Raw genomic sequence first — 24,672 nt, 5'->3', positions numbered from 1 at the left:
TGGCTACATTTCTGGAAAAAGAATAGGGAGAGAGCTGCAAGGAATTACACAACCAATCTCCGTGGAACCAAGAAAGATAGGAAGGGGGTAGAGCATTTTCCCTAGGGGCGATTGTGATGGTGGCTGAGATTACTCCAAAAACAATTACATGGAAAAATTCTCAATCAGTTTGGATGGGCCAATGTCCCCTTTCTACAGAAGAAATAGCCACCATTAAGGAAATACTTCAAGAACAGCTAGCTGCCGGACATACTGTCCCTTCCATGTCACCATGGAATACACCTATTTTCGTGATTAAAAAGAAATCAGGGGAGTGGAGACTTTTACAGGATCTTAGAGCAGTGAATGATGCTACCATGGAGATAACGGGATCATAGCAGCCAGGATTACCTCTGCCTTCTGCCGTTCCAAAAGATTTTAACATCGTTGTAATTGATTTAAAGGATTGTTTTTTCCATTCCCCTTCATCCGGGAGTCCCCTCATTTTGCTTTCAGTGTGCCCTGTTAATTTGCGAGAACCATTTGATTGGTATCAATGGAAATTTCTGCCCCAAGGAATGACCAATACTCCTATGTGTCAGATTTACGTGGTTGCCGCCTTAAAACGACTGCGCACCAGCTTTCCCTCCGTGATGATTAATCATTATATGGATGATATTTTACTGGCCGCTCTATCTGCTCAGGTATTGCAATCCTGCTTATGTAAGCTACAGCATGAGTTAGAAAAGGCAGGATTAGCTATAGCCCCAGACAAAATGCAACTTGTTTTTCCATTTAATTTTTGGAATTTCAACTTTTTCAGAATTGTATTAAACCCCCCCAAAATTTCCATAGCCATAGAAAAGTTGCAAACTCTTAATGATTTTCAAAAATTATTGGGGGACATTAATTGAATGAGACCTAGTTTGAAACTTACTAATGCAGATTTGAAACCTTTGTTCGATATCTTAAAAGGCGACTCCTCTCCAGCATCCCGTAGGGTGCTGACTGTGGAGGGACGTCAGGTCCTACCCAAGGTTGAGATGGCCACTGAACAATCCCATCTGACCAGGATTGGTTACAGTGCCCCACTTTTATCTATTGCTGTAGCATCCTCATATACGCCTACAGGGGCATTTTAACATCTGCACGTCTCTCCTGCTAAGACAATTATGCCTTACTATTTGGCCATAGCAGAGTTGATATAGAAGGCCATTAAGAGCAGCCTAAGACATTTTGGGAAGGTCCCAGACACCATTATTGTTGCATACACTTTGAAGCAGCTTTTGTGGTTACAAAATATGGAAGAGACCTGGGCAATACTTTTCAGCACTTTAAATGTTAATTTTGACAACCACTATCCCAAGGACCCCATTATACAGTTTTTTTTCATTTTGCACTCTGTTGTTTTTCCATTTGTAACCTCTCTTCAACCATTGCCAGAAGCATTAACTGTTTTAACTGATGGGTCGTCCAATGGTCAGGCAGCTTTTGTAGTAGATGGCCAGGTTACCACCATCCCCACATCTTTTGTCTCTGCACAGGTTGTAGAATTGGTGGCCGTTCTTGCAGTCTTTCAAACATTTTCCATGCAGCCCTTTAATTTGTATTCTGATAGTGGGTATGTTGCCCATTCCCTTCCCATGCTGGAGACTGCAGGTCAAATTTCTTGCCACTCTGCAGCAGCGGGCCTGTATTTGCAAAAATTCAAGCCTATATTTGGGCCTTAAAAGAAATTCTTTGTGACTCATAATCGAGCCCATACAGGTTTGCCTGGGCCCTTGACATCAGGAAATGTGGCTGCAGATATTGCCACCAAATTGATGGCCTCAGCCCTTGAGGAAGTGCAAAAGGCACATGCTAGGTTTCACTTTAATTCTAACACCCTTCATTTGCACTTTAGTTTGACCAAGGAACAAGCCAGAACCATCGTGAAGCAATGCTCAGTGTGCCCTCATTTTTTGCCTGTTCCCCATTATGGCATAAATCCCCGAGGACTGTTACCCAACCATGTCTGGCAAATGGACGTGACACACATCCCAGAGTTTGGGACTCTGAAGTGTGTGCATGTTACTGTCGATACTTGCTGTGGATTTATTCTAGCTACTCCTCAGACAGGGGAACAAGTCAGACACGCTCTAGCCCATTGCTATGCATGTTTTCCCATATTGGGAACTCTCAAGTTATTAAAACTGATAATGCCCCCTGCTATACCAGCAGTAAGTTTTGTGATTTTGCTGCCTCCTACCATATACAACTAATTACAAGTATTCCTTATAATCCTCAAGGACAAGGTATTGTGGAACATGCCAACTGCACTATTAAGGATTATCTTATTAAAACAAAAAGGGGGGAGTATAGCACTCCCCAAGATCATTTGAACCTCGTATTATTTATCTTAAATTTTCGAACACTGGATGCTGAAGGATGGTCAGCTGCAGATCGTCACTGGAATCCATCTCGGAAACAGAAGGGTTACATGATGTGGAAGGATCCCTTGACTGGTCAGTGGCAAGGCCAAGATCCAGTCCTCATATGGGGGTGAGGATCAGTTTGTGTTTTTCCAGAAAACGAAAATGGCCCACGGTAGATTCCTGAGAGGCTTGTCCAGCAAGCTCCTGCTGTACAGTCTTGTGAAAGCTCGGGTACTGGCCATGGTGATGGCATTTGAGTCAGAAGATCGACGGGACAAACAAGCATATTAGGCCTTTTTGTATTAGCATATTGTTCAGCACCCCACTTTTTTTCTTCCTCCGAGGACCCGATATTTCCTGCCTTTTCTATGTGGCAGCTTTGTGAGAAATGGGCATGCACTGCATGCTCCCCCTTTTTTCTTATTAAGGGAGGCAATTATTCCTATGGAAATTATTAGTTCAATCATTCCTCTGGATTTGAGAACTCGCTCACATGGGTGAACCTTAGCTCCTTGAATTTTAAACCCATGTCTGCCTGTGTTATCTCCCCATTTTTCTCTCTTACATACAGAAAACGTCTCTGATGTGAACTGCACCGAGGTCAGCTGCACCCTAATGGCAATCACGATACTGCTGTTGTCATTCGGCTGCCCGGAATCCTGCCTGTGCCTGTTGGGACTGACGGAGAGGCCTCTGTTGACCTGATAAAGAATAAAAGAGACTTTGGCATAACATCAACCATCGTACCCAGTGTTGCCCTGGCGTCAACAGCCACCGTCACAGCAGCGGTGACCCTAGGACACCCTACAGCTACCACGGAGACCATGAAAACAAGTTTACGGAACAGGCAGCCTGAGTTATGGAACAACAGAACTTTATTAATGAACATATGCGGGTAGGCATCTTTATGTTCAAATAGCAAGTTGATTTGTTGGCAGAGGAGCAGCAGATGCTGTGAGATGTGGTCAGGGCCTCTTGTTCCCCATCATATGTCTTTATGTTTGTAACACCTGTGTGAGTGCAAAATGTTTCCCAAGCCCAGGAACTGCTGTCTGCTTATTGATACCACGCTAAAGATACTCCTAGCCATAGAAACAGGGTTACCAGTCTCCCCAAGTATTGTTTACGCAGCTGCAGCAGGCAATGCATTGAGTGGCAGCCAGTGACAGGTAAGATGGACCGGGCACTGACCAACCTAAGACAGGGGCTCCGTCATGCAACAGAGATTCCCAATGATGGTTCAGGCTTACAACCTGACAGTTCACAACCTAAGACAGGTGTATTCAAGTCTACTTTAAAACAAAAAGGGCGACCTGCTGTGGGCTAAGGAGTTGATTAGCGCTCATTGGGCTGGGCAGGAACAGGAACTGGGCTTATAGCGAAAAACACCTGGACTAATTGGACTCATCTGTATCCAATTTCCTGGCTAAATTAGGACGGAAGGAGGGAAGAGTATATAAGGAGAGGTGAAGGAGCAATAAAGAGAGACTTTGGAGAGGCTTCTATCATCACTGCTCTCCTGTTGGTGCTTCATCCCCAGACCCTCTCCCTGTCCACCAACCACTGGCCACCAGTGATGAGCTTTAGGTTCTTGGAGGTATGGAATTACTGCCTAGGGACATCCAAGGATAAGGCCACTTTACATGTAAATGAGGAACGAATCCTGAGGAACACCCAGTGACAGGGTCACTGTACTTGCAGGTAAGCAAGGAGACCGAGACCTGGTGGCTTGAAGGGGACCGAGACCGGGTGATCCATACGGGTCAGACCAAATCACTAGCTCACTTGGGAGTCATGAGTTGGGCTTGTTCTCTTGGAATATTGTTGACAACCACATTGCCAGTCCATGAGAAAGCTAGGCTTGGGGGTCTGTCTAGCAGAGATCCAAGTACCTGACTGTCGGAACAGGGGATGAGTCACACTAGGGAGGCTGTGACACTAACCAGGACACAAGAGAACCAGGTCTGGGGGTAGATTCTGTAGGGGATATGTGGGCCCAACCCTGGGAAAGGTAAGTCCCACCAGTCAGGTCAAAAGTTGGGTGGTGAAGGGCTGAGCTAGGAATGACCATGAAACCTGCCAAACCTCTTGGGTACAGGGACTGAGAACAGTTTGGGCAGGTCCAGGCTGCAGCACCCACATGTGCACCCTAAAACTGGGTGTGAAATGGGATAGGCCACAATATTCACCAGCTCATGCAAGGCCAAGATGGAGGGGCAGACTATGTTGGGCAAGGGCCTAGCACATACTGGCATGCATGAGATCTGGGTCTGGGAGTGGCCCAAGTGTGAGAACTTGAGAAACTTTCCTAATGGGTCATAGCTCCTGCTGGTGAACACATGCTCCAGTATACTGGGTGTTGGGCAAGCTGGGCAAGGTAGCTACAACTATTGGCAAATCTGTGGGTTGCTTTTGAAAGGGGGCAAACTAGGCAATGCCAAGCAAATCCTAGCTTACTGGCAAGTGTAGAAACCAGGCTGGAGTGCAGGTCATGCTGGGCTACTTTGTTAGACCTACCAGTTTTCCAGAGGCAGGGATGGGAGCAGACTAAACAGGGCCAGGTTTCTGTACCCGCCAGCCAGAGTTGGGATTAGGGGCTAGCCAGGTCAGGCCAGGCTACAGAATCCGAAGGCAAAGGCCAAGACATGTGAGGGACTATGCCAAGTTGGATCAAAAGATCACTGGAACACACAAGATCTATTACTGGGAACAGGCCTGGTTGGGAAGCTTAGAAGATGCCCTGGCTGGGTTGTGGTTCCCATTGGTGAACATGGCTGCAGTGTCCCTCGGCACAAGTGTGAACTCGGTCTGGGGTGTGCAAGACTGGGATGGACTCCAGCACACACTGGTGCTCATGAAAACCAGGGTAGGTGTAGGATGGGGTGGGCTAGAATTCTGCCCCTAATGAATCATGTGTGAGCTGTGTCTGGTTGTGGACCAGGTTTGGCTGGGCTGTAACACCAATAGCAAAAATCAGAACAGGTGAAGGCCAATCAGGAAAGGCCACTGTTCCTTCTAGGACGGCAGGTGGACTAAGTAGGGCTGTCCTGTGGATGCACCAATGGCTGCAAGATATTGCATTGAAAGAAGTTCTGATGGATGAACTTGGCAACTCCTTGGTTGGGAAACAGTCCCTCCAGGTGAGAGCAAGAACCAAGGAAGGGAGCATCCCAGACCAGGCCAGGGAATGGTACCCACCTGGGGGTAATCATGTATAACTAGCCCTAGCTCCTTTTGGACCATTAACTCTAAAAGGGACTATATCTTCCTTTCCTTGTCTTAGCTGGCACATAAAAATCCATGTTCTACAATGATTTATTAAGCAAATGAGCCTCTGCTAAGGACTGTGTTATGTCTAAAAATGGCATACATTTGGCTCAGGTCTTGGAGAAAACAGGCTAGGCCAGTTCATATCACCCACTGGCAAATCCCAGAGCCAGAATAGTGTGTGGATCAGGCTGGGTCAGGTCACAAAACCAGTCAGCTTACATTAGGGCTAGGACTAGGAGCTGTCTGGACTGGGCTGGGCTGTAGCCCCCATCAGCGTGAGCTGAGATTCAGGATGGGCTGGGCTAGGCCAGGCTACAGCACTCACTGGTAAATGCCAAGGTAAGGTGGACCATGCCAGACAGGGCCACAGCACCCAACCAGCACAGAAGAGACCCAAGGAGGGAGAGGGAGAACCATTCTAGAGGCTTAAAACAAAGTTTCCTTGTCTTCTGGTTCTTAGAATACTGTCCTGAATTCCTTAGTCCATTCCAAACTCTGCCAAAGTCTTTTCTGATTCCCTCCTGCCCTGATCATCTGCCTCCCTATTCTAAGGACTCTGTAACTACACTGGGCTCGCATGGATGATGGAGACCATCTCTATCTCAGGATCCTATACATAATCACAACTACTAAGACAACTTTATCATACCTGGAAACCAGAACACGGACATCTTTCCAGGGCACTCATTCAACCTTGTCACCACCGCCCAGCAACGGTGACACTAAAACGCCGAGTCATACTCTTGAGGGTCTGGGGAAAGCCGGAACCGGACCCCTCACTGCCAAAAGCGGCTGCGTTTAAATCCTTCTCTCCGCTGAGCCTGTCCACATTGATCTAAGCTTTCCTCTCTGCTTCTTCCGCCACCCTTCTTCCCACATTTCTTCCCGTACTCTCTGCTTCATTCCCCAGTCTTCAGTCTTACTCGTCGCCCCCCAGTCTCCACATCACCCCCCAGTCTGTCTCTGCATCACCCCCCATTCTTTCTTTGTCGTCGTCGCCTGTTTAGTCCATCCGTCCATCCAGCTTTTACTGGCTACTTTTATATAGTTCTCCACCAATCACTTCTCTCCATAGGTCCATTTGGCGCTATCTGATAGGCCAGCAATTGCAGCGGGGACATCAGCCTATCCCTGTGACTTCCTGTTTACCTGCTGGCGAGACCAGCTTCGCCTCCTGGCCTGGGCCAGCTGCCATCTTGCAACGGCCCCTCCCAGTCCCAGGAGCGGCTTTAGCACCCCGCTCCCCACATAACCTAGCAAAACAACACAAAGAAACATTTTCTAGGGTTTGGCAGCGTGGCCTAGTGGCTAAGGTCCTCGCCTTGATCCCATATGGCTGCTGGTTCTAATCCCGGCAGCTCCACTTCCTCTCTATCTCTCCTCCTCTCAGTATATCTGACTTTGTAATAAAAATAAAATAAATCTTTAAAAAAAAAAAAAAAAAAAGAAACATTTTCTACTAAAAAGAAAATGCATAGTAGACATCATCAAAATCAAGACACTGGTCTAAAAAAGTTAAATGCAAGTCACAAACTGGGAAAACACTGCTAATAGTATCCAAGGAGCTAACTTCTAATCATATAAAGAACCCTTGCAACTCAATAAGGTAATCCAAAGGGGAAAAATAAACAAAAGATTTTAGAAAGCATCTCAAGAAAAGATAATGCATTAACAAATATAAATAAGCACTAGCAGAGATATCCAACATTATGATTAATTAGAGAAAAGCAAATTACCACCACAATGAGGTACCACTACATAACTAGTCAAACAAGGTAAAGCAAAAATTGACCATACAAAGTATTCTGGGGACGTAGATCAACTGGAATGCACCATACATGGCTAGCAATAATGCAAAAAGGCACAACAGCTTTGGGAAAGTTTGGCAGTTTTGCAGAAAGGTAAATATATAGCTATTTTGTGACTTAATACATGTCCACTTGACAAACTAAACACAAGGAGCGTGTCCACTTGACGAACTATACACAAATGTTTGTGGCCTTTTTATCTGTAACGATCAAAAATTGCTAACAATCGAGCCCAGAAACACATAAATGAGAAAAGGTAAATGCAAATTATCATGCATTAAAAAATGGAAAACTATTTCCTAATAAGAAACAGTATATTGATAGTTCATCCAATATTACAGGAGCTGGTGGGAAGAAACCAGATAAAACAGAAGGTACAGTATATAAAATTCCACTCATCTCACATACTGGAAAATATAAACTGACTCGCTATGACAGAGGCCAGTGAAGATGGTATATCCCACAGCAGAGTACCGATGCTAAGTCCCCAACCTGAAACCCTAGAAGGCAGCCATGAAGGTTGAATAACTGAGCTCTAGCACCGATCTGGGAAATTGGGACTCAGTATCCACCTCCCAACATCCTGCCAATCTAATCCCAGTGGATGCCAATACCTGGGGAGTAAATCAATGAATGAGGAAGCTTGCGTACGCTCGCTCTCTCTCTGCCTCTCTCTGCCTCTCAAAACACATTCTTACAATTTGCTTAAAAAAAAAAAAACTGCAGTAACTCATTTTTGTTATACTACAAACTACAGACAGTAATGCTTTATATATTCCATATATCCTAACAACACCTTCTGCTTGTGAGTTCTAATGTGCATAGTGGGGAAGAGAAAAGAGACACAGAGGAACTCTCCATAACTATAAAGAAGAGGTTAATAGTCGTTTTAGTAAGTATTGGGAGAGAGGAGAAGGGAGGAAATGGGGGGAGAGGAGGGGGAACAGCCCAGGATGCCAACATGTCTAGTCTGTAAGTCAAAGGAATTAAACTACAAACTCTCTTCAAAGGTACTAATGTATACTAATTGAAATTCATACCAGAAACTGAGGTAGGAAAACAGTCAATCCTGAAATTCTAGTTTTTAAAGCAAAATAAATGCTATATTACTAAACTAGTTATACAGAAAAAAAAAAAGCTTTTAACTGTCTTATTACACAGAATGTATTTATGGAATTTAAAAACTCTTAATTTCCATAACAAATGGATTTAGAGAAATCAAAAAGCATCCAAAGCAAAATCTACATCTACTCTGGAGCCTTGCGGACCTCCCTCTACTCTCTGTGCTATGATGTGGAGTCACTATTATATAACTGTACATGAGAAAATACATGACCGTCATTGACTTCTCCTTTCATGACTGCAGCTGACCAGGAGCTGTGAATGTTGCCACCACACAGCATGAGGAGAGTTACTGTGGCATACCACTGGCCTGAGAAAGCATTGAAATTTAAACTGTGGTTTCCACTAAATGTTATTGTAACACTTCCACAGGATTATAAAGACGAAAAAAACATAAAAGCAAACTGTTGTAAGTCATGAACCACCTGTACACCCAGTGAGAAAACTTTTAAAAACACACAATATCGTGTCACATAGTTTCTCTACAACTACACAAAGTAAAAAATATAGTCCCTGATACCACCCGGCAGCCACCTCACACTATCAGTTGCCCAAGCTGTGGTGCTCTTTTGCTGGAGACAGGGCAACTCCCTACAACATCAGCATCAAACAAACTCCTTGTGTTCAGGACAGATCCACATCAAATCAAGACCACCTCCACCAAACAGTAACTGCTGTCTAATAGCTGCCGCTATTGGCTCTCCCTACAATGTGGGATCTACTGGGAAATCAGGTGATGAAACAGGTCCTGCTTTCAGACAGTATCCAACCACTGCTCGGACCATCACAAAACCACCCAACCAAAGCTCAAATCCTTCAGGTCTTTCTAGGCGGCTTCTCTTTGAGAACACTGAGGTTTTCCATATTATATGCTCTGTCTTGGTGCAATGAGTAACAAGCCATCTTGTCTGTGAGCTGTCCTCTTAGTGATCTCTCCTGCGGGGCATTAACAACAAAAATCAGCCTCAAAATCACTGTTTCTAATGGTGAGGAACAGTGAAATTAGCAATACAATTCAAGCAAGAATCATCAACGGATGGTAAAATCGTTACGTGAAAACAGTACATTCACGTGGCTTCCAAGAGTCACCCATTTTGTAATCAGCGGGCGCGCGCGCGTGTGTGTGTTTAATCCAAATCTGAGCAGAGAGAAAGGCTTTTTCCAGAATAACCTGGGAATGTGAGGTTTTCTACAGAGCAACTGGCTGGACTCTTCAAAAAGTAGGTGTCCTAAGATACAAAATCAAGGCCACAAAGCGCCAATAATCAAATTCAATGAGGAACCCTGAATTGAGCAACCCTAGCTAGTGTGGGAAGATAGAGATTACTATAAAAGGCTTTAGAAATAATTAGAAAAATTATACATGCTCTATGTTGCTAGATTTTTGTCAATTTAAGGATAATCCTATAGGAATAAAAATGGTTTTGTGGTTATATGCAGAAAATATTTTATTCTAATTTCATCAGTGCTTACTATATATTACTAAAGTGTCTAAAACTTAATTATCTAACCACAGAAATTTTATGTTAACATACAGATATGGAGAAAAACAAACTACATGGAACACAAGAAAGCATAGTATGGTATTTTTTAAAAATACAAACAGTTGGTAAATCTAGGTAAAGAATGTAAAGTTATCATTGTATTATTCATTTAACTTTAGACCCAAAACGTTTAAATGTTTAAATAAAATACAAAAATAACAAATTACAAGAAATAACAGAATTTTTCAAAATCTAAAACCTCATATGAAGTAGTATAAGGCTCGTTGCTTGGAAGCAAGTAACGTTAAGGTTAGAATTCCAATTTTTTATTTCTATATTGAAATAATAAATATAACAAGCACCACAAATAATTTTTGTAACTGACAACAAACTGAGAAAATGCTTTTAAAACATGAGGCAGAAGACTAAAATATTAACCAAATAGCTTTTTAAAGGCAATTTCAATAGAAAAAAAATAGGAATATGTAAGTAAGCAATTCATAGAAGTAGCCACTTACCAAAAGATAATCAACCTCACTAGTAATAAACACAGATGAAAATAATACAGGAGCATTTCTCAGTTCAATTATTTTTTTAAAAAAGTGTTACTGAGGGAGAAAGGGAAAAAGAAATTATCATCCACTGATAAAAGTAACACTTCAAGGACAATCTTACAGTACCTATTTTTAATGTTTATAACCTATTATGCTGTAATTATACTTTTTTATCACTCTAATGTTCAGAGGCATAATAGGATTGCTTGCTGAAACCTTGCTTGTGATACCAAGAATATCACAATGACTTGATTTTAGCAGTAAATGGATTATTAACTATTACACTATTATACAATCTTAATATGGCATACTACAAAGAAGTCAGAGTAAGTCAGATTTTATATGCTAATACCCTAAGTATTAACATGGCAGAGACACCAAATTTTTAAAATTCATTCTCACCTTCCATAGTAACAGGACTGAAGCTGAGCTCATGACTCCCTTGCAATTACATGTAACTAAATTCTCACCAAAGGAGGAAGAGTTTTGCAAGTAATGTATGTCCTTCTGCATTGGGTATTTTAGGGGAACAGGTTTCCAGGTTATCTCCCTTTCCTGACACAGCTGAAAAAAAACATGAGAATAAAGCACAATGGAGTGATGGAGCCGAGAGACGAAAGAAGCCTGGATCCCCAGACGAGCACACAAGAAAAATCTCCCCAGGGTGATCTAACACCTGCACTCCTTACCGCAGCCTACCCAGGCTGGACATAATTTAGCCTCCTTCATAACCTTACCTTCTACCACTAGGCTCCAATCTTATTATGCTAAATATTTTATGGTGCCACTTATATAATATATGGAGATCAGTACAACTCATTAAAGCCAAGAACAGGCATCACCAAAATTAAGAAAGGCAAAATGAAAAATAATGCATAATGAGTAAATAGTTTCTGTTCAGAGTCATGGAAATTTTCTGGAAATAGTGGTGATGGATGCTCAACATTGTAAACGTCATTGATGTTAATGAATTATACATCTAAATTGCTTAAACTGAAAAACTAATAAACACTTTACTCTATTTCTAAAAGCAACAATAAACTACTATACATTTCTGAGAAGACAGATAACTTTAATCGGAGAAACATCTATTCATAAATTAAAAGACTAAACATTGATTAACGTCAACTTTTCATCATATGCCTTATTACAGCATATACACAATAAACAATGTATATTATGTCAGTTCTTAAAATCTCTAACAGATGCATCATTTAAAAAAAAGATGTATTCAAGTACACAAATCCACATGAATGATGTTCATCATTGGCATCAGAGAAGTGCAAATTAAACCACATAGGAATACCTTAACTTGGTGACGTTTCATACATATATTATACGCCCCAACAATAAAATAACAAAGTTTCCTTTAAATCACTGGTAATGTTTTAAAATAAGAAAAGCAGATGGCTTTCTGTTGATTATAAAAGTTACAATAAATTATATACTTACTAGCTGTGATATTGGTTCACTCTTTCCTGTAGGTTGTACTCAGGATGATGACAACAAACTCATAATTGCTCATAATGTTGGTCATATAGTGAAAAGCCCTGGTTTTTTACTTTTAATTTTGGCTGGAAGTATACTTGATAGCTTTCATTCCTTTCAGCTATTTCAAAACACTCTTTTTCCATGTCTCCTAGCCTAAATGACTCCTTGATAACTTCAGGACATTTTTTTGCTCTTGCTGAATTCATGATTTTCTCGCTGTCCTGGACAGTTTGGCTGCTTCAATGCATGGACGGAGTTTTTCCTGTGTGTTAATTCGGACGTCAGCTGTGCTTCCAGGACATGTAAACTGGTGCTCTCTGTCAGGCACTACTAACTTCCCCGAAGCTCCATTTTGATACGTGCTCACCACTGAGTGTGATCTCGCAGGTCTCTCAAACTGTTCAAGTGACTCTACCCTTTCTGCTTTCCAGCTGTCAGGCTGATAAGCTTTATTCATGTAAAATTGATTAAAAGTTATACAACCTCCAAACAACTTTTCTTTACCCAAATTAAATTTGAGGCAGAGGTGGGGGGGAAGTGTTCTCACTGCTTGCTTACTTGACTCGGTCAAGGCCAAGCTGGGAGGCAGGAACTCAGTGCAGGTCTGCCTCATGAGCAGCAAGGACCCATCTACCTGAGCAATGTCCCGCTGCCTCCCACAGTGTGCATGAGCAGGAAGCCAGAATCAGGAGCAGAGCCAGCACTCAAGCCTAGGCAGACCAGAACAGGAAACGGGAATTCCAACAGACACTAAAATTCATTTACTCTTCTTTTAAAAAAAAAAGTTTGCCTTTATTTGTTTGTCAGAAAAAGAAAAACCTTCCACCTGTTGGTTCACTTCTCAAATACAGCAACAATCAGGAGTGGACCAGCCCAAAGCCAGGAGCCTACAGCTCCATCCAGGTCTCCCACATGGAGAGCAGAGATGAAGCACCAGAGCCGTCAGCTGCCATTTCCCGGGATGCATGTTAGCAGAAAGCTGGACCAGAGCAGAGCAGCGGGCACCACAACTAGGCACTGGCTGGGCATCCTAAGTGGCTGCTTCACCATATCCTACCAATCTTGCTTTACTTTCTTCAGTGCCTGCTTTTCTATTCAAATCCCCTTTCACTGGAGCTATTTTCTAATCCTTATTAGCAAAGGATTCTGTAATTCTGATCACACTTAAAGTTGTTTTGAAGTCTTTAAAGACTTTTAAATGTCCAGCCCTACCTTAATTTATACTGACTGATTTCCTTTGTCTGGAAATGGGCCTTATTTCTAATTTCTTCCTTCCTTTCTTTTCTTCTTCTTTTTTTTTTTTGGAAGATTTATTTATTTCAAAGGCAGATTTACAAAGAGAGCGAGAGACTCAGCGGTTTTCCATCTATTTGTTTACTCCCCAGAAGGCCACAAGGAGCAGAGCAGGTTCAGTCTGAAGCCAGCAGCCAGGAACTTTGTCCAGCTGTCCACATGAGCACAGAGACCCAAGCACTTGACCCATCCCCTGCTGCTTACCCAGGCACATTAGCAGGTAACTGAATTGGCAGTGGAGCGGCCACACTTAAACTGGCATACATTTCAGATGCTGGCACCACAGGCAATGGTTTTACTCGCTTTGTCACAGCCCTGACCCCAATATTTCCAATTTCTTTGCATAGTCAATAATTTTGGTTGAAAGGGATATTGCCAACAGCATAGTATATATAGCAACTCTGATTTTTGTTAAATAAATTCTTTCAAAGGACTGTTTGACTTTGATTTAGGAATCACATAGGTCTAACAGCCTTGCTTGAACTCAAAACTGCTAACACTGACTCCCCTGCAGTGCAACAACTGATTTCACCTTCTAGACTGTCTTCTTTTGGTCTAAAGCTTTGTGGATAATCCCAGTATCCAAGTAGTTTGGCAGTCAGCCAACGAATTGGGTAGAGATTGTATTCAGACACAAGACTCACATCCCTGGTATTCTGCTACTGTGAGGATTTCTGCCCTTGGTTGTAATCATGCCACGAGCACTGTGTTAGGGACTCTTGACATCTCAAGCCAGCTTTTAGCCAACCAAGCTGCAATTAAGTTGAGAAATGTACTCAGTTAAAAAAGAAAAACAGAAACATGAATGTAATCTGTCAATTCATTCTGAAGAGCAGAACTCACATAATTATCAAAAATAAGTTAGAAATGTAATCCCACAGAAACTTTAAAAGCATGTACTTATTATAACAGAGGAAAACTTTACATATAGCATATGTAGTTTTATAAAACATCAAAATGCTTTTTTTGCCTGCCAATTACCTGTATATGACTAAAATCAATGAGAATCTCCAAGCATTTTTTCATCACAAGACAGACACAAAGAACACTGATAAATCTCAACATCTAAAAGACAATGGTTTATTATGGGATGGAATCAAACATGCAGCAACTCTCATGGCCACCTGAACTATCTTGGATGGCCCCGCCCTTCGCTAACCCACAAACCTAAATAAATGCACAAGTGTCATTAAGCATCTCACACAGAGCTAATACTTTCCTGGTAAGACACGGAATCCAAACGTAAGGCTTTTCTTAAAACAATTAGCTGAGGAATTGAAGCACAGATGCAAAAATAATTGCCTCCTTTGGGATTTGGCTGTCAAGCACAGGAAACACCAATGCTTTCTTAGAGTCCTATAAATAATTAAAAGCTTGTCATATACCTAAGCATTCAGTGAATATGTATTTGTAATACGACACCAAAAGCACCAACAATCAAAAAAAGGAACAAATTAGACTTCATCGAACACTTAGCTCTGAAAGCCATCATCAAAAAAGTAAAGATACGATTCACAGAATAGCACACAAATATTTGAAAACTGTATAATAAGAACCTAAAGTTCATATCATACAAATACAATCTAGTTTTTTAAATAGGTAAAGGATTTGAGTAAAAAGTAAATAAGCATACAAGCTGATGCTTACCATTCATCACTATGAAAATGAAAATCAAAAACACAGTGAGATACCACTTCACACTAACTAGGGTGTCTACAACACAATATATGCCCAGAGGATGTTAACAAAAAAGCTAGGAATACCTATACACCAATGGTGGGATTATAAAACACTGCACCATTATGACACTTTCTTCAAAACAATTATATGTAGTGTTACTGAATCAGTCATCCATTTCATATCCATATATAAAAAAGAAACTAAAGCCTAAGTCTTCACAAAAACTTATACCAGAATAGGAATGGTCACATCAGAAATATTCCTAACAGCCACAATAAGATGATACAACTCATCAACTGAAGAAGATAAACAAACTGTGGTATACAATGGATTATCAGTCACAAAAATGAATGAGATATTAATAAACACACTTTATTATAGCTAAGCGAAAAAAGACACAAAACAACAAATATTATGATTCCATTTTTATAAAATGTTCAGAACTGGCCAAATTGATTTATTTGTTGCTGCCTAGGACTGGGAGGTGGGAGATATGGACAGGAGAGAGACTGATTGAGATATCCTAAGATTAGACAGTAACAATAACTGTACAGCTCTGTAATTCTGCAAAAATATCAATGATGTACACAGAGGGTTGAACTTATATCACAATAAAAACGTCATTAAAGATAACTAAATTTGCAAAGATGAAATAAACATCATTAACATTTTTAATACAAAGACAACAATTTCCCTCTAACTCAAATACATGCATTGATGGAAGAAAATTACAGTAATGACTCTTCTCTAACACATATCCATAAACAGGTTACCACATTTTACATGAATAAAAATGTTTGGGAGACTGTCACATGCTCATACAACTGCTATACCTGAGGCAAAAAAAAATGCTGTAAGCCAAATAGTATAATTGTGGAATATTTAATCAGCCACTGTGATTACTTTTAAAAATTTAAAAACACCATTTGGCTACAATATTCATTGCTTTAAACACATAAAATGTAGGAAAGTTAGTGTTTGTCATTAATTACGAGTGTACTTCAAAAAATCTGTGGAAATGAAGTTAAAAGATAAGTTTCAGTTGGTGCAAAAATAACCAAAATCCATGCTCCATATTTCAAAACATGCAACTTTTTATTCACATATCTAGGAAATCTATTTCAAGAAACCTATTCGAGTAGCCTATGCCAAATAAATGTATTCCTTAAATAAATATCTTTTATGGACTAAATTAGAAGCAGCCACCCAAAAATCACATATTAACCATTTGATTACATAATGTCTATGTACTTCTCTTCCATTTTTGAAGTACACTTAATACTTTTAAGATCTATCATTATTAACCAAAGCACTTATAATCACTATGCAAACAAATCTGAAACATTATATAGCTAAAGGAAAACACATTCTTAGATTAATTAATCTATCTTTACTTAAAATGCAAAAGTTAACTCATTTCATGAAATGATAGCTTATGAAACTCTTCATATGACATCTACAACATTTTTCATATTTTACTCTTGCAATAAAGACACTGGGCAGTAAACAAAATAGAACCTGGTCCCAATAATGGAGTTTGCCATTTTGTAGCAAGCAAAACATACTGAAAGAGTACATGGATGACTACAGAAGAAATCTTAACTAGTATTGGCAAATAAAGGAGAACTATTACAAAACCTTAGCATTTCTGGCCACCAAAACCATTTTTTTTAACTCTGCACACAAAAAGAATTTTCTGAACACCGTGTATAGAAAGGATCAGAAAGGTAGCAGAAGCAGAGAAGTCTAGCATCCTGGTAAAGGTTAAAAGAAATATAAGTGATAATTGTAACTTATATTGGCTATTATAAATATCATTCATGCAGTATATCTATAAACTTTGATAACAAGAAAAGAATATAACATCAGAACAGGTACTCACCAAATATCTATGTAGTCTTTTAAAATCTTGCTGATGGTTGGAACTCCCTAAAAAAGAAATAATAATTCTTTAACTTCAAGGTTTCATCTGTTCTGTTAAATCCACCCAAAATTTCCATTTAGTAGGGTAATATGTCTGTATTTAAAAATTTAAAATTCATGGCAGGTACTAAAACTTTGGCATAAGACATTTTCACAACATTATAATTAACTTGAATTTTAAATGTGATATTTAGGGAAGCTAATGAATTATCAAAACATTGGCAGCATCCCCTAGACCACAAAAAGGATGAATCTTTCAGGAATTGAAGAACTTCAGGCCAGGAGCACGCATCTGCCCTGTGTGTGTGTGTGTGTGTGTGTGGGGGGGGGTCTGCCTCTCTGCCTTCCAATACAATTAACTTTTTAAGTAGAACCAAAGAAGTAGAAAGTATTTTACAAATTCCACTTTCACATAGAAATCACTTAAGAAACATTTCAAGTCCCATCCTAGGATTGCAGTAATTATATGTGTTTATATACATATATGTACATATATATTATCCATAAAACTCAACTGTATTATCTAGCCAATGAACTTCAGTACTTATAAAAGTTAGCTGTAAATAGTGTTACAGCAAACTTGTATTACAAATCCTTTCAAGTATCTCAAGTTATCCTAAGTCCAAAAACTCAAAAATAAAAGCAATGAATAATATTTGCAGAGTTCCCTACTGGCCAGGCATTTTTCTCTAGAACTCGAAATATTTACATATACTTTTTTAAAATCACGGAATGCCTTATAGTGAGTATGTCATCTGCTCAAATACAGTAGCAACAACTGACTCCACAACCCAATGTTTTAAAACTACCACCATGAAACTTCAAAAACAAAAGAACAAATAAGGCAGAATATTGCGTCCTACAAAGTAAAACTTTCTTTTTCAAAGCCATGAAAGGAATCTGTTTCTAAATTCCATTTAAACAATCACCACAATAAAAGTCATCTATCTTAACTAGAGGAAAATTTTACACACCACATATTACAGTAGCACACATAAAAGTAAAATATTTCCTTATCAGTAAGCCATACCAAAAGAGATCACTACTGTTAAAAAGCGATCAAATTAATGACATCTATCCAGAGGCCATGAAAACAGGGAGTAAGAAGACAAACTAGAGGATCAAATATAAAATTGCAAATAATGAAGATTCTATGACCATATTATCATGACTTTGAATTAGGCAAGACTTTTTTAAAGGATACACTAAAAAGCAAAATAAAATAGATTTCATTCCAGGTAAAAGATATTCTTTGATAAAAAAAAAAAAAAGAAAAGAAGGAAAGGAAGGAAGAACAGAAGGAATGAATGAAGGGAAGGTGGGAGGGAGGGGATAAAACGAAGCAGAGCAGGAAAAAAATGGCCATGCACAAGTCCAACAAATGGTTCACATACAAAATACATTTAATCTAAAGGAAGCTTCAGATCATCAAGAAAAGGGGCAGTAATTTTTACGATAGGCTACAAATCAAATAAAACGTCACAAGAGAATTCTGAACACCTTTTCTAGTTATCAGGAGCATTGGGAGAATATAAATTTAATGAGATACCACTAATACCCATCAAAATAACTAATTTTCATCTAGAAATAAACAATGCCGGTGTACACAAGAATGGGCATCAACTGTCACTTTCATACCCTGCAGGCAGAGATACAAAATGGTGTAAACAGTACAGAAAGCAATACTACTCCCAAATGCAACAGAAAAAATGCACGTGTGTGCACAAAAACAGATTGACCAGAGGAGTCCAAAACAGTACATCATCTATGCGTCACAGTAGTGGTTGTGGCTTAGCATATTAAATGCCACTTGCAACACCAGCATCCTATTTGGACTCAGGTTCAAATCCAGCTGCTCTAATTCCCAATTCAGCTCCCTGCTAAGGTGCCTGGGAAAGCAGCAGAAGATGACCAGGTACTTGGGTCCCCACACTCACATGAGAAACACAGAAGAAGCTCCTGGCTCCTGGCTCCTGGCTCCTGGCTTCAGACCAGCACAATCCCAGCCACTGCACCCATTTGGGGAGTGAGCCAGCTGATGGAAATCTTTCATTCTTTCTCTTTTTTCACTTAAGTTTGCCTTTCAAATAAATCTTTAAAAAAAAAAATCTATCAGCAGTTCAGGCAAAAATAAAGTATAATATTTTCATATAGTAGTCCTATACCTCAACAAAAATGAAAAACACCAATAATAACAATGCAAAAAACAAAATAAGATACATTCAGAAACACAATGCTATGTGAAAGAAGGCAGAAAAACAAAATAAAGAAGCAAATAGCATGCAATTTTTCTGTACAAGATTCAAAAAGAATCTCTGGTTGTAACAGCAGAGGGGTTACTGGGGTGGGAAAGGCCCTGGGTAGGGGTCTGAGAGTAGGCATCTTGCTGAGGATGCTGATTAGCAGGTAAAAGCTCATCTACGCCATTCTTTGTATAAACTGGTTCAATTATTAATCTTGAGCTTTAAAAAGTCAAATGCTAAAAAAATAACCTACCTCTCTTTACCTCTGTACACAAAATTACACTTTAAATATCAGTATCTTTTTTCTATTACTTGATTGGCAATTGGGACTTAAGGTCTGGTCTTATAAAAGAGCTGGAATATCTCTCTATCTCCAAAACACAGGATCTACAGTTCCTCCAACTGTACATTAAACACTAACTTACAAAACATGGCTTAATACACTTTTTAAAAAGCTAAAAGCACAAAATTGTATTTCCCAATTAAAATGAAGTTAAGGTGTATATGAGTAACAGAAAGATTTAAAAAAAAAATCCCAAATTCAACATTGTACCTAGATACGATAATCACACGCATGGCTCAAAAAGTCTCAAAAAAAATATCCAAAATGTGGTTAAAGTAGTACCTAAAGAGAATTATTCTCTATGAGAGAAAAGGAAACGTTTCATCAGTAAGCTCCCACCTTATAAAAAAGAATAAGGAGCCATTCAACCTGAGTGCAAACAACAGGAAGGCGATAAAAAAGAACAAAAATCAATGGGACTGAAAATAAATGGAGAAATTCAACAAAACTGGTAAGTCCTTGGTCAGAAAACAAAAAAAAAAAAAAAACCACATAAAACAAGAAATGGGAGAGAAACAAATCTCCAAATAAAAGCAAGGGTATTACTGCAACATTAAAGCATAAAACCATCTCCATGCCCACATTTCAACAACTGAGATAAAATAGAGCGTTTGATCCTGAAAGATACAAACTACAATACTCATTCAAGAAGAATTACTTCACCCGGACCGTCCAACATACATGAAAGAAAACACTCTTGCTGTCCATCTCACTGTGTGTGTTTGTGTGTAATTCTGCCTTTCAAATAAAAATAAATAAATCTGGGGCAGGTGAGGTGGCTCAACAAGCTAACCCTCTTCTGCCTCCTGTTGGTGCCAGCATCTCTTGCGGGCACCGATTCCTGTCCTGGCTGCTCCACTTCCAATCCAGCTCCCTGCTACGGACCGGGAGGGCAGCAGCGGATGCCCCAGGTTCTCAGGACTCTGCCCCATGTGGGCGACGCAGAACAAGCACCTGGCTTCAGATCAGCTCAGCTCTGACGACTGCAGCCATCTGGGGAATGAACTAGCAGATGCAAGATCAAGTCTCTCCTAATGCCTTTCAAATAAAAAAAAAATACATCAATTTCCTTAAAAATAAATAAATCAGTGGGCTTTATACCAACATGGGGGAGGCGGAGGGTGCTGCACAGCAACTGGTAAATACTGCTGGCTGAGATGCCAGCACTCCATACAAGCAGCAGAGGACGGCCCAACCACTTGGCTCCCATCACCCTCGTGGAGGACGCAGAAGAAGCTCCTGGCTCTTGATTTTGGACTGGTCCTGCTCTGGCCCCAGTGGCCATTTACGAAATGAATCAACAGATCTCTCTCTCTTTCTCTCTTTCTCCTTCCTTCCCTCCTCCCTCTCCATGTAACTCTGCCTTTCAAATAAAAAATAAGTCTTAAGAGGGAACATTTCCCAACTCAGAATACCAAAGACAAAAAAACCCTGACAACAGCACCAGGCCAGCATAGTGGCATAGCCAATGAATCCTCTGCCTGCAGTGGTGACAGTGCATATGGGTGCCAGTGTCGTGGCTGCTTCACTTCTGATGTAGTGTCCTGCTTCTGCCCTGGGAAAGCAGTGGAAGATGGCCCGTGGTGTTGGGTTCCGTCCTTCAAGGTGGAGGCCAGAAAGGAGCTTCTGGCTCCCAGCTTCAGACCATCCAGCTGTGGCTGTCTCAACCATTTGCGTAGAGATCCAGCAAATGGAAGATTTGTTTCTCCTTCTCTCTATATATAACTAATAAACCTTTTAAAACAAACAGCAAACAACATCCATCATGAAGATACACAGAAACTTTCAACAAAATCTAAGTAACTCCAACGTAACTATACAAAAAAATAATATACAGCTCATCACCAAGTAGGATTCATCACAAGAATACAAAGTAGAGTCAGTATTTTAAAAGCAAATAGTGGGATAAATCATTAGCAAGCTAACAAGAGAAGCTACATGGCTGCGAAAGAGGTATTATCTAATCAAATAAAAAGACAAATACACTCAGCAAAGCAGGCACACAGGGAATTTCTGTAATCTCATAAAGGACATCTAAATCAACCTAACAACTAGCATTATGTTTGATAATAAAAGACTAATGAAAGACCATAAACAAAGCTGAATGTTCTCACCACTCTATTCAGCACTGTGCTGCAGGAGCCCTAGTGCATGCAATTAGAAAAGAAAATGAAACAAAGATATATGAATATGAAACAAAGAAAAAAAAAGTCTTTGTTCACAGGCATGAACTGTCTACATAGGAATTCCAAAGGACTCTACAAAAAAGCTCCTAGAACTAATGTATAATTTTCCACAGTCACGGGAATCTTAAGTTCAACCACAAGTCCTTCATCCCACATGGGTGTGGGGCCCAAACACTTGGCCTGTCTTCCACTGCTTCTCCCATGCCATTAGCAGGGAGCTGGATTAGAAGTTTAGCACAAACCGGTGCCCATCTGAGATGCGAGCATCACGGGAAGGCAACAGTATTGCCTACTATACCACAATACCCACCCCACATTAAAAAATATTAAACCTGTAACATTTACAATAGCATTAAAACAGTTAAGTAATTAACTATCAACCAACAATGCGTAGCTATGTCAGCCAATGGATCTTGGAAAGATTTCCTCAGTCTTGCAGCAATGCAATCAAAAGCATCTCAGAACTATTAGAACCACTTCAGCAATACCCTCAGAACATAACACCACATCGGAGACTGTGGGATGACATCAGCTGGCTGTCCCCCATCCCCAGGTACTGATGCAGCTGGGCTGCTGGGAGTAGCCCTCTCCCCTTCCCTCCCCAGATGCAGGAAGAAAAAAGGAGATTGGAGGAGATTGGGGATTAGATTGGTCTCATCCACTTTCCCCCACTCTATGACCCTGTCCTCCCTAATCAGCGTTCCACATGGGCATGTATCCTTCTCAACTATGGAATAAACATAATAACATAATAGATAAATTTATTATTGAAAAAATCCCACTGTGTAGCCATCTGCATGGTAAACACCATAAAACTAGTGAAAGACCTACAAAATGGAGAAATACACTATGTTCACACACTGAAAGGCTCAATGCTGTTAAAATGTCAATTTTCCTCACATTGGTCTTAGAGTAAATGTAATCTCACTCAAAATCTCAGCAGAATCTGGTTGACTCTGAATATTCACAAAAGCTTGTTTCCTGTACCCGTCAATAATAAATCTATACTTAAATCCCTTATTTAAAAAACGGTGTGGTGTTTACATATAATCTTTGCACATCTTAAACCAATTTTAAACTATTTAGGATACTTATTACCATATACACAGTACATAAATTTCATCTTTATTATTTATTTTTAAAAAGTCCGCACATGTTTAATATGGATATAATTTTTCTCCAAATATTTTTGAAGTGCTAGTTGCTATATGTTTGTAGTTTAAAGTTACGGGGAAAACGGAGTGGCGCTGTGGAGCAGTGGGTTGAGGCACAGCCTGCCATACCAGCAGCTCAGAGAGCACTGGTTCAAGTTCAAGCTACTCCCCTTCCAATTCAGCTCCCTGCTAATGTGCCTGGGAAGGCAATGGAAGATGGCCCAAACACTAGGGCACCTGTCAGTTATACGAAAGAGTCAGAAAGAGTTCCTGTCTCCTCACTTTGGCCTGGCCTGGGCCAACTCAAGTCATTATAGCCAACTGGAGAGTGAACCAGCAGAAAGAAGACATCCTCTCCCCCTTCCTCTGTCTTCCAAATTAATAAAATAAATCTAAAAACAAACAAAACAAAACTGCACGGGAAAGCAAAAACAAAAAACAAGAATATGTAAAACAACTTAGAAAAAAAAAATGGAACACTAATTTCAATAATTACTCCACGCCTCAATATTCAAAACAAGGTATCAGCAAAAACACACACATATTGATCAAAAGAATTACATATCCAGAAAGATAGAGATAGAAGCACTGATTTCTTAAGACATATATTTAGATCCTACTTACTTAGCTAACTATTTATGAATAAGGCAGAATGACAGAGAAACGAGGGTAGATATTCCACACACTGGCTCACTTCCCAAAGGCAAATTGAAGGCTAGTGACAACAAATCTATTCTTGTCTCCCTCGAGCGGGGGAGGGACCCAGTCAGGGACCATCACTGGTTGCCTTCCCAGTGCATTAGCAGGAGACTGCACCAGAACCCAAGGAGCCAAAGCTGAAGAGCCAATACAGCACTAGGCATGAACATCCAAGAGGTTAGAAAAAAGACATACTATGCCACAACGCCACCCCGACAACTGCTTTCTTTCAATAGTACAAAGGCAAGGCGACATGGGAAAGACAGTGTCTTCAACAAATGCTGCTAGAACAAGTGGATATCCATAAACAGTAACAGTTCACCTAACTCATTCCTCATAACCTATACAAAAGGTAATGCAAGGCAGATCACAGAAAAATAAAACATCTGGAAGGATAAAGAAACAATTTCAGACTTGAAGCAAAAAAAAAAAAGTAAAAATACAATTCACAAGAAAACTTTATTAAAAACAAAAAGGTTTCTTCTGCAAAAAGAGACTTAATAGGTCACACACTAAGGAAAAAAAAAAGCATTTGCAAATGTATTTGCAAAGTATTGCTGAATGTCCAGGGTCAAAATCTCAATTTCAGCTTTTCATTAACGCAGAGACCCTGGGAGGCAGCAGCTGACAGCTAAGGTGGCAGGTCCCTGCTTACCCTGCGGCAAACCTGGGTTGGATCTGTGGCTCGACTCTGGCAGATACAGGCTTCGGGGCTGGCTCACTGTCACTCCCTCTCCCGTCCTTTTCCTTCTCTCCCCTATCAGGGAGACAAGCATTGGACACATCTATGGAAGTTACCCCTCGCTGCTTCCCAGGATTCACAGAAGCAGGACTCAATAACAGGGAGCAAAGTCGGGTCTCAAGCCCACACATTCCAATATGGGACCCGGGAATCCCAAGCAGCATCTTGGCCAATGTGTCAAACACCCACCCTGGTACTTTATTTTAAAACTGAAAGGGAGAAAAAAAATAAGGCATAGAAAGCTCTCTGGCAACAATCTTGCTTTAATAAAATTAACTGTGTAACTG

The 24,672-nt window shown here is 40.2% G+C and overlaps 1 protein-coding gene across 3 annotated transcripts in view; it reads right to left on the bottom strand.

Moving 5' to 3' along the window:
- FBXW7 (F-box and WD repeat domain containing 7) overlaps positions 1 to 17,019 on the bottom strand; it is a 139,794-nt gene extending 122,775 nt beyond the window's left edge. Inside the window, exons 1-2 of one of the 3 annotated variants that reach the window (XM_058666755.1) lie at positions 16,978 to 17,019; positions 11,034 to 11,195 (exon numbers count right to left, since the gene is read on the bottom strand). In XM_058666755.1, the coding sequence (XP_058522738.1) occupies positions 11,034 to 11,144 (111 nt within the window). In that variant the 5' untranslated portion in view covers positions 11,145 to 11,195; positions 16,978 to 17,019. Of the gene's footprint in view, positions 1 to 6,312; positions 6,357 to 11,033; positions 11,196 to 16,977 lie in introns of those variants that run through there. The other 2 variants (XM_058666756.1, XM_058666757.1) reach the window with 2 other exon arrangements.
- Between the last annotated feature and the right edge of the window lie 7,653 nt (positions 17,020 to 24,672).

This window comes from Ochotona princeps, chromosome 7 (genome assembly GCF_030435755.1).
Source record: "Ochotona princeps isolate mOchPri1 chromosome 7, mOchPri1.hap1, whole genome shotgun sequence".
NCBI lineage: Eukaryota > Metazoa > Chordata > Mammalia > Lagomorpha > Ochotonidae > Ochotona > Ochotona princeps.
This window is presented reverse-complemented; position numbering and strand designations above follow the sequence as displayed.